The sequence below is a fragment of the Apus apus genome, chromosome Z, assembly GCF_020740795.1.
Source record: "Apus apus isolate bApuApu2 chromosome Z, bApuApu2.pri.cur, whole genome shotgun sequence".
NCBI lineage: Eukaryota > Metazoa > Chordata > Aves > Apodiformes > Apodidae > Apus > Apus apus.
Genome location: NC_067312.1, coordinates 65,412,766 through 65,429,823, shown reverse-complemented (window position 1 = coordinate 65,429,823; position 17,058 = coordinate 65,412,766). Strand labels below are relative to the sequence as shown.

Genomic DNA, 17,058 nt, shown 5'->3' with positions numbered 1-17,058 from the left:
ACTGCCTGAGATTCCTGCTCCAAAGCAGGTGGTTTTCAACTGAAATATCTTATTTTCTCTCATGCATAGGTTTTCAGCTTTTTGTCAGGAGAATAATCATGTATGAATTTGCAAAGGCAGCATTTTTGAGAGCAGCCTTCTTTTCCCTAGTCACTGTGAGGAAAAATTAAACCAAACTCCTTACTTTGTCATGACTGTATGTTTGATGGTGTTACTTCTTCAGGTTTGTAAGAAATGCCCGAAAATAGTGTGATGGATTATTTGGAGGTTTGGTTATATTTTTACCACATAGCCTTGGAGTAAGGAGTTTAAACAAATTAGGAGAAAGCCTGTTTTTTCTTATACATTAGTTCATTTTTTTTTGTTAAAATAACATGCCCTGCCTAAAACTTTCACACAACTCCCACGGACCTGTACTGGTTTTGTTTACCTTATGGATACATCACTGGCACCAAAGCTGTGTCAGAACCCTTCTTCTCTCACTTCAGTATGGCAGTCCTGTAGCTAAGAATAAGAACCAGGATGCTGTCTCTACTGAGCTGGTTCTGCAAAATTATTATTTACTCCAGCTTACAGTCTTTTTAATACCTAAGTATGCTTTTCACTACTTGGTGTAGTATTTTTAGATTTAACTCTTACTCATGTTTCTTTTTTTTTTATAATATATTATAGTAAAGTATATTTATTTTCTTAAGTTTACTGCACCCAGTACTTGAATAGTAAATTAATTAAGAAAAGGGGAGGGGGGAACCAAACAAAAAACCCGAGCCTCGGAACAGATGTGTATAAATGCTCAGCTATTTAAGCAGAAACAACTATTTGCATCAAGAAGCTCTTTATCATGAATGGAATTCCATTTCTAGTTATCAACATGTAGAAATAACAGCCAGCGTGAGTGAAGAAGAACGGGGCACCAGGCGGATTGGATTAGAGGGACGTGTCAAGGGTGCGACATAAAACCACAGCCTTAACCTCTACAAAAGCAGCGACTGGCCGCTCCAGTGAGCGGTCTCCTCTTTGCTGCTGTCGGAAATTGCCTGCACCGCCAGGTACCGAGAACAGAAACCTTTCGTAGTAGTGTAGCTGTGCTTTCCCACAGGATATGGCTGGGAAAGGCGCCCCTTTGCCGGGTGTTTCCTCCCTGCTGGCCGGGGGACCCGCGGGGCCGGCGGGGCCGGCGGTGGCTGAGCCGGGCGGGTCTCTCCGGGCGGGCCGGGCGCTGTCCGTGGTGCTGCCGCCCCGTCCCGCCGACCGACGGAGCGCGGGCCCGGCCCCTGCCCTGGGCCTGGGGCAAAATCTCGACCTGCAGCACTTTTGTAACTGAGAAGTAACTAGGTAGGTAAGCAGGTAGGTAGGTAGACAGACAGAGAAACCAGCCAGTCCAGGTGGAGGGTGGCGCGACGTGGCGGACGCGGCTGGTATCCCGGCCCTGGCTGTCCCGCCTACTCTCCATCTCTAAAATGCCTGTGCCAGCTAAAAAAATACTCCGAGAAACCCGCATTTCTCCCTAGGAGAAGGAGGACAAGAGCGGACACCGCCGCCCCCTGCACCTTTGGTACCGGCGGGTGCCCGGGCGGGGAGGCAGCGCCGGGGTGTGTACAGGGCCCCGGTGACAGCAGGCCAGCCGCCCTGGGCCCTCTCCCCTCCTTAAATCCCTCTCCCGTTAAAACCCTCCAGCTCCCTTTGTGCCTGCCCTTCATCTCGGGCTCCCCTCTCCCGAGGGCGCTCTGGCGTAGGCAAGAAGCTGCTGCCCATAAGAACAAAAAAAAGAACAATCGAATAAAAATAAGAACAACCAAACAAAACAGGAGAGACCGGACTCTCGCCAGGGAGCCCAGCCCTCGGAGGACAGAGCGGAGAGCTCCGCCCCGTCGTGGCCAGGCCGGGGGCAGCGCCGGTGACGGTGACAGGGAGAGGCGGGCCGGGCCGGGGCGGCACCAGCTGCGCGGAGAAAAAGAGCTGCGGAGGTTCCGCCGTCTCCCGGCAGGTGGAGGCGGTCCCGGCGGAGGCAGCGGGCAGGCACCTCCGAGCCGGGACCGGGACCGGGACCGGGACCGGGACGGCAGCGCGGGGTTCGGGGGCTCCCATGGGCAGGGTCCCAGGCTCCGGCCGCCACCGCCGCCAGCCCCGAGCGGCGGCCGCAGCGCTCCGCTGCACCGGGCGGCCGGCGGGGCGGCGGGCTCTGCGGGCCGGGCCATGGCGCTGCGGGACGGCGGCGGGTCGGTTGCGGACGACCTGGCCAACGCCGCCGCCCGCGGGGACCTGCAGCGCCTGAGGGAGCTGCTGGACGGCGCGGCAGACCCCAACGCCGTCAACACCTACGGCCGGACTCCCATCCAGGTAGGGAGGCCGGGGGAGGGCGTGGGGGTGGAGGCCGGGAGGGGCCCAGAAGCTACGGCGTCGGGGCAACCCCCCCGCCCCGGGCCGGCCACCCCCCAAGGGCTGCGCTCGGGGGCTGCGTGAGCGGAGCTGCGAGAGGCGAAAGTCTGTGACCTCCGCAAGAGAGAGTTTTTAGTCTTAGCAATTCTTGACTTCATTTTAACCAGCTGAGGTAGAATGACTCAAAACCGAGAACTTTCATGCTCATCTCGCAAATAAACGCGCAACAAAAAGTCACGAGTAACCTTTTCAAAAAGAATGACACTTCGTCTTCTGCTTTACACTTCTATTAGCGTTTTTCCTCTCCTGAGAAAAAATGCTGACTCTCACAATGTGTCACTGACCCTTGTGAGCAGGAACACCCGGACGCGGCAGCCTTGCCCAGCAGACCCTGCAGGTAGAGGCTAAGCAGTCCCTAAAGGGCTGGGTCTGCCAGCGTGAACGTGTTGATGATATATGTAGTGCCCAGAGCAGCAACAGATACCAGATTTCTAAAGCTGAGTTAATTACCGAGATAATTCTTACCAGCTTCTTGAATTTCCAAACTTAAACGAAACTGGGATAATTTGAGAAGTTATGTTTAAATTTTATGGGCAGTGCTGACGGAACTCTCCCCTACAAAATGTCGGTGCAGCATTTCAGTGGAAATACGCATCTGTTGCCGTCCTCCAACAAGTGTTTTTCTTTTCTGCATCTTTACGCCGCAGGGAATCAACTCGCGCGCTGAAAGCCCTGCCGGGTTTGCTGGGGGAAACGCGGCTTAGAAAACGGCGAGCCCGGGGTGGGGGAGGGTTACCGGGCGTTTCGGAGCTGCACGGGACAGGGGCTCGGTCTGGAGGTGCGTTTTGAGTCTTTCCTGGGGGCGAGGGAGGGCTGGTTCCCTGCACACGCTAGTCACCTTGCCAAAGACCTCTCAGAAAAGCGTTCTGGGGGAGATCAAGAGGGCGTGGGCACCCGGGAGCCGCCGGGTTTGGTTCCGCGGGGGCCGCTGCAAAGCGGCTCAGGACTTTCCCTCTGTTCCTGCGGGGACGCACCTGGAGAAGGGCGTCCCCCTTCCCACGGTCACGCCGCCCCCCATCTCAGAGCAGCCCCGGTGCAGCCCCGCACACTCCCGACCCCTACGGATCTCCCGCCGCCGGTTTTCCCCACCTGCCCCGCCGTCCTCCGAGGCGCGGAAAATGAAGGTTTGTTTCCTCCGGCTCCTGACGCTGTCTCTCCCCGCAGGTGATGATGCTGGGCAGCCCGCGGGTGGCCGAGCTGCTGCTGCAGCACGGGGCAGACCCCAACCGCCCCGACCCCCGCACCGGCTGCCTCCCGGCTCACGATGCTGCCCGCTCCGGCTTCCTGCAGACGCTGGTGGCCCTGCACCGGGCCGGGGCGCGCCTCGACCTGCCCGACGGCCGCGGCCGCCTCCCCCTCGACGTGGCGGAGGGGGGTCCGCACGGGCCCGTGGGCCGGTACCTGCGGCAGCCGCCCCCCCGCGCGTAGCCACCGCCTGGGATACCTTCCCCCCTCCTAATTTATTGCCCGCGCCCACCTCGGGAGAGAAGCATCTGAGTAGCACTCACTCGTTGTAAATTATCCCCGAGTAGCATCCCTCTGCTCAGGTGGGCTTAAGACCGACGGGACACGTATTGATTTGTGCGCGGTATTTTGCACGTGTCTGCATGTTGTCTTGCACCTGAAACCCCTCCATGCCCCTCTGTTATTTTGGGGGGTTGTGGGTTTGTTTTGTTTGTTTGTTTATTTGTTTTGTTGTCGTGTTTTTTTTAAAGCGAGGGTCCAACACTGTGAAAAGAAATAAATATGAAGGAAAAGTTCTGCACAAAGATGGCACAGCAAACCCTCGGCGTCTTGGCAGAACCGTTTCTGGGCCCCCTGTTCACCCTTCTCCCCGGGGCTCCCCGCTCGTGCTTCCCAGCCCCCCAATTGAAGGGGGAGGGAGAGGCTCCCCATCTGGTTTCACTTTCCAATTAAAGCGGACTTAAGGAGCATTGGAACCGATCCCTGCCTCTCCTTGGCAAAACCGGGCGGGACAGCGACAAATCAAAGCTTCCTGGCGAGGCTGCTGCCAATTGGCAAATACCTTCTTGAACAACTTCAGATGCTGTGCATGTCTGTGCATGGGCCCTCGGCGCATCCGTGGCTCTTTCTCAGGGAGGCTATAAACACGGGACCTAGGAGGAGAAAATAAAGAGCTATTTGTGTCTCTGCAAGCCCGATACCGCCCTCCCTTGAAGCAGTAGGTGTTTATCAACTTGCAGGTCACTTTCCCTGGGTGACTGTAAATTGAGCAGCATTTTGAAGAAATCATGACGGTCGCAAAACGCAGGGGGCTTGGAATTAAAAACCGAAAATCTTGCGTCCGAGCTCTCTCCCGGGATTTCCCGAGCTGTGCGAAGGCAGCCCGTTCGGTAAAGAAACAAACAAGCCGTTGTAACAACAAGTCATTGTGCTGCTGGAGGGGGAACGGGGGCGGGAGTAGATTAATTACCCGAGAGCTGATCATTATATCAGCGCCTGGAAGCTGGGTGTGAGCATCCCGCAGTGCAGCGGCAGCCGTCCCTCCGCCGAGGGGTCGGCGGTGAGACCCCAGCCTCCTCGGGCAGAGAACAGGGGGCGGCACGCATGGGTGCAGACCCCGACACACACACTGCTCCCGCGACCCTTCGGGGCTGTGCCTACCCGTCCATGCCTTAGGGACAGAGAGGGGGAAACACGGCGGGGCAGCGGCAGAGCTGCGGGCTCCTTTCCCAGCCCCAGTCTTGGGCGATTTGCAGAGCTACCTGTAAAGAACTGCAGAGGAAAAAAATTATCTCCGTTTTGCATTCCTACCGAGTGCCCAACTTCTAGGTATTTCACACATAAACACTAAAAATAATATATATACTTTTATATAATTTATTGGAATGTGTCATTTATTACAAGATAGTTTCTTATGCTTTTTCTCATGCCTGCTTCATAACCACTTCGTGTAAATTGGCACACTGTAAGTACGAAGTCATGCCATGTGTGCAATGCACACCGATATAAAAACGTATCTTAATATGCGTATTTACTTAAAAAATATAATTAGTTATCAAGCCTATTTGCTTATAATTTGGTTTTAAAATGAAATGTCCTGCAGCTTAATTATAAATACATTAGATGCATATAAAATATGTACCAAAAAAAATCACATTGTATTTAGTCTGTAATCATGCTTATTTAGTACAGGAATGCCTGTATGTATTTTATACATACATTTGAATAGAAAATATATAAAACTACAATTTTCTACTATAACACCTTGTGAAATTGTACCGCGTTCTGTACCCGTAGGCAGCGCAGTCATTAGCGAGCCAAAGACAATCCTGGGCACACAACAATTAAAAGCCTGGATTCATCCCGTGCCCGTGTGAACGGAGATGCAGTCTGGACCAGACCCGGAAATAGGGAAAGGTTAGAGCCTGACCACCCTGTTTACAGAAAAGTAAGGGTGCAATAAACGGCACTTCCAACCTCAGTTAGACCAGTATTCCTATTTTAAAAGATCATTCTCTTGGAGAGCTAGATTTAATTTTATTTTTGTTAGTATTTCCATTACGGGTCATGAAACAACCACAACAGTAGTGATAATGATTAGGATGATGATAAACATAATGACAATGATTAGGAGGACAACAACAACAATAATTTCAATAATAATAATAATAATAATAATAATAATAATAATAATAATAATAATAATAATAATAATAATAATAATAACAACAGTAGTAATTGTAGTCGTCAGAAAAATAACAGACTTCCCCAGGCTGACCACACCAAAGGAGCAGGAAAAGCCCTCAAATGTCTATCTGCCCTGAATCTGTCCCCAGCCGTGGGTCCGAAGACCCTTCCCGGTGGCTGCTCACCCCGAGGAGGATTTCAGGGTTCCCCGTTACAGCCTAGTTCAGCCGCCGCAGTTTCCACCCTCACCTTGCAGCAGCCTCGGTTCCAGGGCTTGGAGCCGCGTCTGAAGAGAAGAATTTTTTAACAGCAAACAGCAGCAGAGACGGGCTTTTGGAGAGAGCCCGAAAAACACGGCGCTTAGAGAGGCAGACAACAGAAAACCCCCACTTTCTATTGTTAATATCGTAGCTGTAATTGAGTACATGTGCACACACACACCCACCAGCTCTGCAGGAGGGCTTTGCCCAATGCATGAAGGGCTGCTCCCCGGCCCGGCCAAGCGTTCAGCGTCGGTGGGTATTTGGTTTCTATTGCCAAAACTGCCGGCTCAGCCTCCCACCGCCCAGCCGCACCTGCACCCTCACCCAGGCACTCATTTCTCTCTGATTTGCCACGGGAGGGGGAAAGAAAAAGAAACAAACAAGCATCCCTGCAAGAGCTGCCTTCGTTTCGAAATGTCTGCTTTCACTCCCCCATTTCCCAGGCTTGCGATCGGACAGCTCACGGAGGAGCCATGACGGGCGCTTCGCCTCTGGCGCTGCTTTCTGTGGACGCCGTGGGCAGGCAAGGGAAGAAAACTTCCGTGGACCTCTCTGTTACTGTTTGTCCAGCAGGGGGAACGAGGTGTTTGTCACGGGGGGGGGGGGGTGTTGTCCCCGCCAGTATCCAGCAGCCCTCCCTCCCCCGCAGCCGCCTGCCAGCAATCCCTGCAACCCCCCGCCCGCCCGGGCCGCGCCGGGCTCCGCAGCCGCCGGGGTGGCCGAAGATGGATGTGCCCTCAGGACAGACACCATCCCTGCCCCGCACCCTTCCCCGCGCCTCGCACAAAGGTACCCCGCACCGGGAGGGGGTGGGATGGCGGAACCCTCCTCGATCCTCGGCGGGCCTGGCTCAGCCCCGGCTGCCGGGGGGCTCAGCACCGCTCCGGCCATCCCTCCACGCTGCCCGCAGCAGGGCCGGGGGCAGAGCGCCGGCAGGTTGCTGGGCTATTTCCCGTTCTCCCCCTCGACTTCCCACCCACCCCGCCGCTCCAAAATCTCCAAAACCTGCAAACCAAAACCACGGGAGTCCGGCACCGCGAATCGCGGCTGGGGAGCGGGCCGGGGGAAGGAAAGAGTTACTTACCCGTGTCAGTTACCGGCGGGGGGGGAGAGGAGATCCGCTTTTTTGTGCTGGTTTTTTTTTTTTCCTTTGGTTTGCTGTTTGTTGTTGTTTGTTGTTTTTTTTTTTTTCCTCGCTCCGCTACGCAACGTCCCCGCGTCGCTTTCAAATGACCATGTGACAAGGAAATAGCTGCTCGCCCGGGCGAATACTGGCCTTAACTTTTAAAGCGGCAGGGAATCCGCTAGCCGCTTCCAAAGGCCACCAAGGCCGCCCCCGGGGGTCGGGAGGGGTAGTGGTGTTCAGGGCCATAGCAGCCCTTGACCCTCCAAGGGGCTGCAGAAAGGAGAGGGTCCAAAACCATACAAACAACAAGAAAAATAACCAAAATACCCCACACCCCCAAACGGAGCGGGAGGCGGCGTATTTGGAGGGGACAGAAGGGGGGGTGGGGGGAGAGGGAAGGGCAAGGACTTGTCGTCAAAGCTTTTTTTGAAAGGCGGGGAGCGCCCTGCGATTGGCCGGCCTCCCCGCCCGTTCGGTGGTGGTTTCTCCTCGGGACGAACCGGTGGGAGGGGAGAGGAGACGGTGGCCGCCCCCGGCCCCATCCCCCGCCACCGGTCCTCCTTCGCCTTCTTTCGAGGCGGGAGCCATCACCATGGGAGGCGTTTCAGGGTAGAGGGGGAGGGGGGAGGAGGGAGGGAGGTGAGGCGAAGGGCCAAGTGGGGAGTCGAAATTAGTCAAACGGAAAAGAAAAAAAAAAAAAGAAGAAGAAAAAAAAAATAAAAAAAGAAGAAAGTTAAAAAAAAAAAAAAGATACTGCTCTCCAATGAATGGAGGGTGAGAGGGTTGGTTCACCGCTGGGCCCCACCGGGGAGGTATTTCTAGGGCGGCACGGTGGGTCTCCCCGCACCCATGTCCCCCTGGATAAGGTGCACGCTGCGCTTTCGGCGCGGGCCCCGCAGCCGCCGCCGGGCCCGGGCGCTGGGCTGGCGCATCCTCCGCCGCTTCCTCGGGGCGCTGGGCCAGCAGCGGCCGCTGCGCCGGGCCCTGCTGCTGCTGCTGCTGCGGAGGGGCCGCCGCGGGAGCCCCCGGCCCAGGTAGGGCCCCGGGGTGCGGGCCGAGGGGGGGGCGGGGGGGGGGGGGGGGGCGGTCCGGGGGGGCGGGAGCAGGAGGCGGCTGCGGGGTGTCCTCTCCCCGCAGCTCCGGAGCCCCCCGCCCCGCATGCCCCGATGGCACCGGCAGCACGTCAGGTCCTCACGGGCACGAGGGGAGGGAAGGGAAACAGTTTGCTAGGTCTTGCTTTCTTTCCTCCCCCCCTTTTAAAGACGCATTAGGAAACAATAGGTCCTGGAAAAGTTACTGTAACTTATTTCTGCCTTTCTTCTTCCCCCCCCCCCCCCCCCCCCCCCCCACCCCTAGAAGTTTTCCTTCGCGTTTTCTCTACAGCTAATTTAGAACAAAAATAAACCCACCACCCTTCACCAACATTGGCAGGAGGCTCCCTGGCTAAAAAGGAACATAACTATTGCTCTGAAGACAGAAAATGGCCACTGTTTTCCCAGAGTGTGCTACTTTCCACTGCTGTAAAAGACTGTGAAACACAGCGGCCTGCTTTGCCTGCTCGTGCTGTTACAGAAATATGCGCAATAAGCCGAGTTGCCGCAGAAAGAGTAATTAAAATACAGTCATATAATTGACCTTGGGAGACACCCGAGGTTCCAGCAGTTTTGGAGACTTTTTCCTGACTGCGGAATGCAAAACTGGACTGCTATGGGTCTGCACAGGGCAGCTTAGGCCCGATTATCACACATAATTAGTTATAACATGAAAAATGAAGCTAATATTAGTTTTTGTGAGTATCTGAGAGGGTTTTTTTTTCTGAAAAATCCTCGTGGGGGATTATTAGAGGAGTACACAACCTGCTCTAATCCAGAGCATAGGCTGGAGAAGAGCAGAGGTAGAAAAAAAGGAAAGTAAAAATATTTGCCTGAAAATATCTACCAAAAAAAGATATTATATATTTTATATACATATATATCTAATTATAAGTAAAAAAAAATAATCTTCAAACTCTAGGATGTGAGATGTGGAGAAAAAGCAATGTACACTTTGCCTGCTTCAGTCTCTGGTTAGATCACTTTTGGAGCTTTTTTAAAATCAACTGTGGGGAAATAAACACACATGTGTATATTAGAATATATATATGAAAATAAGAAATAATACGAAATTTTCCTTTTCACTTTCAAATACCTTATGTCTTGCATTTGTAATAGGCCTAATTTCTTCATTTAACACTAAATGGGGAGGGGAAGAAACAATAAACTCTGGCTGAAGTGAAACACATGAATCTCTCATATAAAACACAGATATGAAGATGCTGATTATCTCGAAGTAAATTCGCTGTAGCAAGAACAATAACCTCTCAGGAAGCAAGAAGGATGGCAGGGGTTTTTTTTTCTTTCTTTCTTTCCACACTTGCTGTAAATGCTGCTGCTGTGCCTTTTTTTCCCCTTCTTTTTTATTTTTTCCCCCGTTTTTTCTTTCCTTTTTTCCCTTTTTTTCCCTTTTTCCCCTTTTCCCCCTTTCCCCCCTTTTTTTCCTGTTCTTTCCTTTTTTCTCTTTTTTGTGGGGTTTTTTCCTTTTTTGTGTGGGTTTTTTTTTCCTTTTTTGTTGTTTTGTTTTTTTTCTCCCCGAGCTTTTATTCGGAGAGGCCGAATTCTAAAACACCGGTTAGGTCTGAACTAGTCACTGAAATGGGCTGAAAACCAGACTCTAAAGGGGCTGGGGAGGAAAAAAACAAGGGTGTGTGTGTGTAGTTTTTTAAAAAGTGAGATTTTTCCCTTTTACCAACTCTGCTACTTCTATACTAAGGTCTAAAAACATCACAGTCAGAAGAGTAATGTACACATATTTTGGCAACTCGGAGGCAGTGAACCTCGAATCCGTAGTATTTCGGCAGTAGTCTGAAGGAGGAAAGTGGCTTCATGTTCAGATTAGATGGAAACGTTTTGAGGGCAAAAATAAGTTTGGAAATAAAGAGAAACCTGCTCCTTTTTACCTCGTTTCCTATTTAGGCACACGAATCCTATTCCCAAACTGTGTTCAAAATTAAATTGCTTAGTTAAATAGATGAAACAAATAACATTGTCAGACTCCTCGACCAGTGTAGGAGAATTTTTCGCTGAAAAGGTGCCCACAAAGCTTCTTCTGAGCCTCTTGTGGGGCTGGGCCGGGTCCGGCGCTCCAAAACAGACTGATAGAGGCAAGCAGGGTTTAAACCTGCTTTTTTCTTAGGACGGTGTGAGCGATTTCGTTTGTTTTGCCTCTTGTGTGTGTTTTTTTCGGTTTTGGTGGGGGTTTTTTTTTGTCTTCACTTTGCTGCTTGTTTATTAAGGAAGGGATTCTTTTGCCTGGCCAATGCTTTATTACTTTTTGTGAACTGTTAGGTGATTATCCAGAGCCACGCGGGTCCTTTTGCTTTTCTTCCGACTCGATCTCCCGAAACGAGGGACAGAAGTAGTACTAGTTGTAACATTTTCTGGAGAATTTCTAGGAAAAAAAAAATCACATTTTTCTGACAAACCCTCCAGACAACATCCTCCAGGATATTTCACTGCTATGTAGCGCAGTATATTACATATCATAATATTACATGTTGCATCCAAAAGTGCACTCTGCTCGATTTTATATCACACAACTCAGAAAACAGAAACCAAAACATTTATTCTTTATTATTGCAGGCTGTAGCATGATAGGTTGGTCTTGGTGGGTTTAGCTTTGGGGCTTGTTTTTTTATCTTTTTGGTTTAACTTTGTTTTATTTTAGATTGGGCTTTTTGTTGAGGGTGGCTTTGTTTGATTTTTCTCTTTTTGGTCATTTTCTTGTTCAGAAGAAACCTATATGGCACTGTTTCTAAAGGGCTAAAATTAAGGTGCTAGATTTTCCTGTTCTCACCCAATATGTGTAATGACTATAATTATTTTTGCAAATACACTGACATTTTCAATTGAAGATTATAAGGCGACAGATTAACTATTTCTGCTCATCATTTTTGCCTCATTTTTTGCATAACTGAAAACAACTCTGTTTTTTTTTTCCCTTCACTGTAAAAATCAGATTACTTCGATGCAGCCTCTCCAGTGCAGCCCCCACCCCCTGCCCCTCCTGCTCCCTTTTTGCTTATTCACAGGCAAGCAAATCTGAACACTACGTTCTCTTTAATCTGCCTCTTTGTAGCGTTTGATTAACTCCTTATTCCCGAAATACTTGTAGATTAGTAAAATAACTCACGTAAATGTATTTCAATACTTTATTTTTTCTTTTTTTTCTCCTCCCCCCACCCTAGCTAAAAGGGTATAGTACTCGCTAAGCCTTCAACAGGGTATAAAATGGCTGGGTTTGGTAACTGAATAATCGCTTTTCTGTCGTGCGTGCTATTGTCAACATATCTTAGAACAATGCGCAGGAGTGCAGTACCGTAGTATTAAAATGAACCGGTTTTTAGTGTTGAAGTTCTGTATCGTTGAACAGTGCCTTTAGAAAGGAGCAGAAACGTAATATGTGGAGACTGCTTAACATGAAACGATTTGTTTGTTTGTTGTGGGGGTTTTTTGGTTGGGTTGGGGGAGTTGTTTTGTTCTGGTGGCGTTTTTTGTGTTTGTATTTGTTGGGTGGGTTTTTTTGCCTTGGTTTTTTTTGTTTGTTGGTTGTTGTGCTGTTGGGGCTTTTTGGGGGGGGCGGTGTTTGTTTGTTGGGTTTTTTGGCAAGGGGTGGTGGAGGAATAACTTTGCAGTGAAGTTTGCTGGAGAGAAAAGGTGGATGCCAGTAAACAAGTGTAATCCAAGACACATTAGTACAAGCTCGGCTACTATTTCCCTGACTTCAGATATGACCGTGTGTTGTTGTGTTTCGATTAACCGAGGTTTTTTGTCGATAACAGAACTGTGCAAAATTGGATTTGCTTTTGAAGTGGAGGAAAACAGTGACTTCAATAATGTATCTTAAAATTGTGTCCTTGCAATGGTCCAGAAGCTTGATTAGTGATTTGGAGGATCACTAACCATTAGCACGGGGCCGTGTTAGTTATTTTACACTCTTCTGCAACTTCGCAGCTTTTAACAGATATTATTAGAGATGAAGATGCAGACAAGACCCCTGGCTCTTCTAATAAGTTCTTCACTTACCTATATGATGACGTGTGGGTGTATAAAATGTTTTGTACTTGTGTATTCAGAAAAAGAGATGTATGCATACATTTAAATGCATAGATGCATAAACCCCACTATCAGCTCAGTTTCACAGAAAGCCAGCGGTCATCGTCAGCCCTTGATTGGGAATCTGATTGATTGGGAATTTTAAGACAACTGACAGACCCCTCTGCCGAGGTGTAGCCACACCTCATCCCAGCTGGGTTCCTCCGTGCCTTTCCTGCCGGCGAGAGGCTCCTGCCGGGCCGCGGTGGAGCGGTCCTCTGCCGGGTGCCATGAGGTGGATCTCAGACTTCCTGCGGGCACGGCTCTCTTCCTCATCCGGGCCGCCCGCTCCGGCTCCCGGCGGGCGGAGGGACTGACCCCAGACCCACGGTGCACAGGCGCTCGGGACAAGGCAGCCCCCCCCCGCTCCGGAAGCAGAAGGCAAATCCATTCCTGGCACAAGAGTCTTTCTGTGCCCCAGAAAGGCTCTGGTCTCCCCGCAGCTCCCCACGCACCATGAACGCGGGGCACGTTCCACCTGCCCGGGCCAGGGCAGCCCGGAGAGGCTGCTCGCCGGTCTGGCTGAGCTCCCCATTCCTGCCCACCGCCCCCCGGTCTGGGAAAGGGCGGGGGGCTCAGGACCGCAACCCCCATCCTCTGCTCTCTCCCGCACTGACTGCATCCCCGGGGGGGGGGGGGGGCAGCTCCCCGGCAGCCTCCCCACTCGGTGCCGGGGGGGCGGGGTGTGTGACATCGGGTGTGCGCAGCTGCTCCCGCCTCCCAGCTTGCGGGGCAGTCCCCGGCACCTCGAGGCCCCTCGCCGCCCCGCCTATGCCGCCTCGGGAGGTTGCGCGGTGCTGCCGCAGCCGTCGGCACCGCGCTCCCCTCCACGGAGGTGTGGGCTGGGGGGCTCTGCCAGGCCCAGGATGGGCGGAGCTGCCATATCCCGACGAGGGGAGGAGAATCAGGAGCGGCCGTGCAGAGTGGGCCTTGCTGTCGGGGAGCGATGGAGGGGTTTTTCCGGGGTGGGGGTCCTGGCGACCTGCTGTGCAGCGCGGCTGCCCGCGGGGACCGCGAGGAGGTGCGGAAGCTGCTGGAGGCGGGAGCGGATCCCAACGGGACTAATTGTTTCGGGAGGACTCCGCTCCAGGTACAGAACAGCGGTAGGGTGGGGGGGGTGAGGGGGGCAGAGGGGGGGGGGGCGGGCTGTCCTCTGTCACGCTGACGGGGGAGGAGGACTGGCTCTGAATTACGTTTTCATGGCGATGATCGGAGCCGGAGTCCAGCCGCAGCTGCCAGAATTACCAGCGGGCGCTTTTCTGAACCCTCGCCCTCCTGCAAATACTAGGTGGAGTTCAGAGGGGCACCGACGGCAGCAAACGAATTATGCAAGATGGTACCCAAAAGCAGAAGTGGGACTGCAAAATCCGCTTCCAGATGGGTTCTCGGAGTTGGCTGCACTTCGATTAACTTTTCTTGATTGTTTTTTCATTTGTTTGTTTTCAATACATCCTTAATGGTTCTTTTCCCCCAAGGAAGTCAAACTGGGGCCCCTTACTAAGTGTTTTCATGTGAACGAACGGCTCAGAAGAAGTAGAAATTGTCACTGGGTATAAGTTGTAGCTTGAAACTATAGTTAGCAGTAATTCTAGTAACCACTCTTCATCAGCAGTGGTAGCATTTATCAATAGATACTACAAGTACCAGTGCTTAGTGAAGCTGCATTCCAGGCATTCTGAGAACTGGAAGTGTGTTATATTCATGGATATTCTTAGGCTGCGGGGTTTTAAATGTCCATTGAACGGTTAATGTACTCTGACTTCAGCTGGAGCTGTATGTTTCATGAACATCTTTTCTCGAGGTGTCATTTGAAGGGATATATTTAATAATTCACCAGCTAAGGTGAACAACCGTTTTAGTCCTTACACTTCAGATGGAAAAGAAACTATTTTTTCTGAAGTAAACTTCTGAGAAAGGCACTGCCTATGCTGTTCGTTTTGTTCCTGTTGTAGGTTCAAATTCCAGATGAAAAGGTTCTACAAATTGTTATAAATTTTCTCTTTCTTTCCTTCATTTCAGAGAGAAACTAAGTTCTGTTTCCCTCACCAGAACTTTGCAAAATGGCTGCCACTGTGACATGTGTGCTCTATTTATTTTTCTGAAAAGCTTAATCTGTAGGAATTTATAAATTATCTGTAGTCCATAACAAAATTCTACCGATAAAGAAATTAACAAGAAAGCAAATTGTCTCGAGGTATTTTCTACAGTGTTAAGATACAACTAATGAAGGTTAAAACTCTGTTGAAAATGACCGGGGAATGCAGAAAGTGGAACTTCAAGCGTAATTTTCTTTTGTTTGTTTGCATGTTGTTCTTTTTGCTTGTCTGTTTTTGTTTTCTTTTTGTTCCATCGTGCATGCTTAAACCTCCCAGAAGTTTGTGCTTTTTGGTTCAGCTGCAGAGAGACACCAGGGCTCAGCAGGGAAGTTTTGTGAGGTACCCACAGGTGTGCAGCAGCTCTCCTGGCTTCTGTGAGAAGCAGAGCAGGCTTAGCCAGGGCTGAGAGAGGGAGAAAGGACCCCATCCAGAGCCTGTGTATATGTATATGCGTGTACATTGATGTGTGTGTGCATGTGTGCATATATATGCACACACAGTTACTATATATACCATGGTATATGCAAATGGTATAAAATGTATGACAACATACCGATATGCAGTACCTAGTTTGGAAATCACAGGCAACCTCGGGAATATGTTAGTTTACCAGTGAGTCATAGTCTACATCAGGGTGGAAAGGAGCCGTAGGGAGCCGAGCCTTGTGCCCTCGCGCAGGTCACCGGTACAAACAGCCGACGCAGGCAAACCGTGCCCCAAAGACCCCCCATCCCCGCAGTCCCCCGGCTCTCCGCGGTGCTCCTGACGCTGTCTCTCCCCGCAGGTGATGATGCTGGGCAGCCCGCGGGTGGCCGAGCTGCTGCTGCAGCACGGGGCAGACCCCAACCGCCCCGACCCCCGCACCGGCTGCCTCCCGGCTCACGATGCTGCCCGCTCCGGCTTCCTGCAGACGCTGGTGGCCCTGCACCGGGCCGGGGCGCGCCTCGACCTGCCCGACGGCCGCGGCCGCCTCCCCATCGACGTGGCGGAGGGGGGTCCGCACGGGCCCGTGGGCCGGTACCTGCGGCAGCTGCAGCTCCCCCCCGCCGCACCGGCGGAAAGTGCTGAGCCCTGACCCGCCCCTGCCGCCCCTCGCCCCGCCCTGCCCGCCGCCCCCCGCTCCGCAGCGCCAGGACCCCCGGCCGCAGCCACCCCCGCTCGCAGAGACCCTCTCCCCGCCTCCGCAGCGGGTACCGGCCAGGACCCCCGCCATCCAGCCGGTGGTGCTGCGGGCTGCAGAGAGTGGTCTTCCTCTGCCCCACAGCTTCTCCCGGGCGCTCGGTGTCCCGCTACTGCCAGGCGACTCGTGCTGTTGCGTTTTCTGAGAAAGAGTGTAAAGGACAAAAACACGGCCGAGGGAGTGTTCCTGGTCCTCCCGCCGGGCAGGCTCCCAGGAAGACAGGCAGCAAAGGCCGGTGCTGCAGAGGAAAAACAAACAAACAAACAAAAAACAACCCACCAAAACAAACAAACAAAACAAAACAAACAAACAAACAAAACCAACAAAAACACAAACAAACAAACAAAAACAACAAAAAAAACGAAACCCACTCGGCGCTCTGCGCCTCCATTTATTAAGTTGATGCGGTTTAGAGAAACGAGCAACTCCGTTTCCCTGAGCGACTTGCTCACTGTCCTGCAAGCCCCTCCTTGGTCTCCATCAGATATTTACTCACGATAACATTTTATTGATTTTATTGATTATAGCAAAATCCTGCAGAGCTTTGCCTTTAGTGATGTCTTGAGATTCTTTTTATAGCTCTGTTAAATAATGAACGCTTCAGCCATCCCATTTACAAATTGAATTGTTCATCTGATTTTCTACCTGCATCAGCTCACCCAACTTAGAAAGTCTTGAAATATTCAACACTGTTAGAGATTACAATTTGAGAACGACTACAAACATTTTGTATAGATGTATTCAGGCAAGGCTATTAATCTGAAAAACCCATTGGTAATAATTTCGACACTGCGTGGTTTTGACATTTGGAGATACCTCGTTCATTTAGAAGATCTGGGCAACGAGCTCGCTATTTTTAAGACAGATTTCCCGGTCTCTAAACCAGACATTTGGAAAAAATCAAAACAAAACAAAACAAAAAAAGACCGAGCTTGGTTATATGTCTGAATCTCCTCATATCCGTTGCTCCCGTCTCCCTACGCAATTTCCATCATTTATCCGGTTTTGTCCTGGGGATGAAATGCCTATTCCTATTCAACAGCAAACTGTTAAAGACCTTGGCTTTTAAAACCCAGTCCTTCTGTTCGACTATTAAACGGTCCTGTAAGCAGCA

The 17,058-nt window shown here is 51.4% G+C and overlaps 2 protein-coding genes across 3 annotated transcripts; both read left to right on the top strand.

Annotated features, from left to right (window-relative positions):
* Nucleotides 1-1,893: 1,893 nt before the first annotated feature.
* Nucleotides 1,894-4,208, top strand: LOC127395791 (cyclin-dependent kinase 4 inhibitor B-like). The gene is made up of 2 exons (XM_051643179.1): nucleotides 1,894-2,340; nucleotides 3,604-4,208. Exons 1-2 carry the CDS (start codon nucleotides 2,197-2,199, stop codon nucleotides 3,865-3,867), a joined length of 408 nt encoding a protein of 135 aa, XP_051499139.1. The 5' UTR covers nucleotides 1,894-2,196; the 3' UTR covers nucleotides 3,868-4,208.
* A 2,736-nt stretch (nucleotides 4,209-6,944) lies between these two features.
* On the top strand, nucleotides 6,945-17,058 carry LOC127395790 (cyclin-dependent kinase 4 inhibitor B-like). Of its 2 annotated transcripts, none has more exons than XM_051643178.1 (2): nucleotides 6,945-7,142; nucleotides 15,549-17,058. In XM_051643178.1, exons 1-2 carry the CDS (start codon nucleotides 7,083-7,085, stop codon nucleotides 15,837-15,839), a joined length of 351 nt encoding a protein of 116 aa, XP_051499138.1. In that variant the 5' UTR covers nucleotides 6,945-7,082; the 3' UTR covers nucleotides 15,840-17,058. The 2 variants fall into 2 exon arrangements, with proteins under 2 accessions (XP_051499138.1, XP_051499137.1); XM_051643177.1 differs by lacking the exon at nucleotides 6,945-7,142 and adding an exon at nucleotides 13,488-13,758.

What these genes read in the sequence shown, in the direction of transcription:
- LOC127395791 (XM_051643179.1), top strand. Translation starts at nt 2,197, where the DNA reads ATGGCGCTGCGGGACGGCGGCGGGTCGGTTGCGGACGACCTGGCCAAC. An exon ending in ACGGCCGGACTCCCATCCAG is followed by an intron (nt 2,341 to 3,603) that starts GTAGGGAGGCCG and finishes CTCTCCCCGCAG; the next exon opens with GTGATGATGCTGGGCAGCCC.
- LOC127395790 (XM_051643177.1), top strand. Translation starts at nt 13,615, where the DNA reads ATGGAGGGGTTTTTCCGGGGTGGGGGTCCTGGCGACCTGCTGTGCAGC. An exon ending in TCGGGAGGACTCCGCTCCAG is followed by an intron (nt 13,759 to 15,548) that starts GTACAGAACAGC and finishes CTCTCCCCGCAG; the next exon opens with GTGATGATGCTGGGCAGCCC.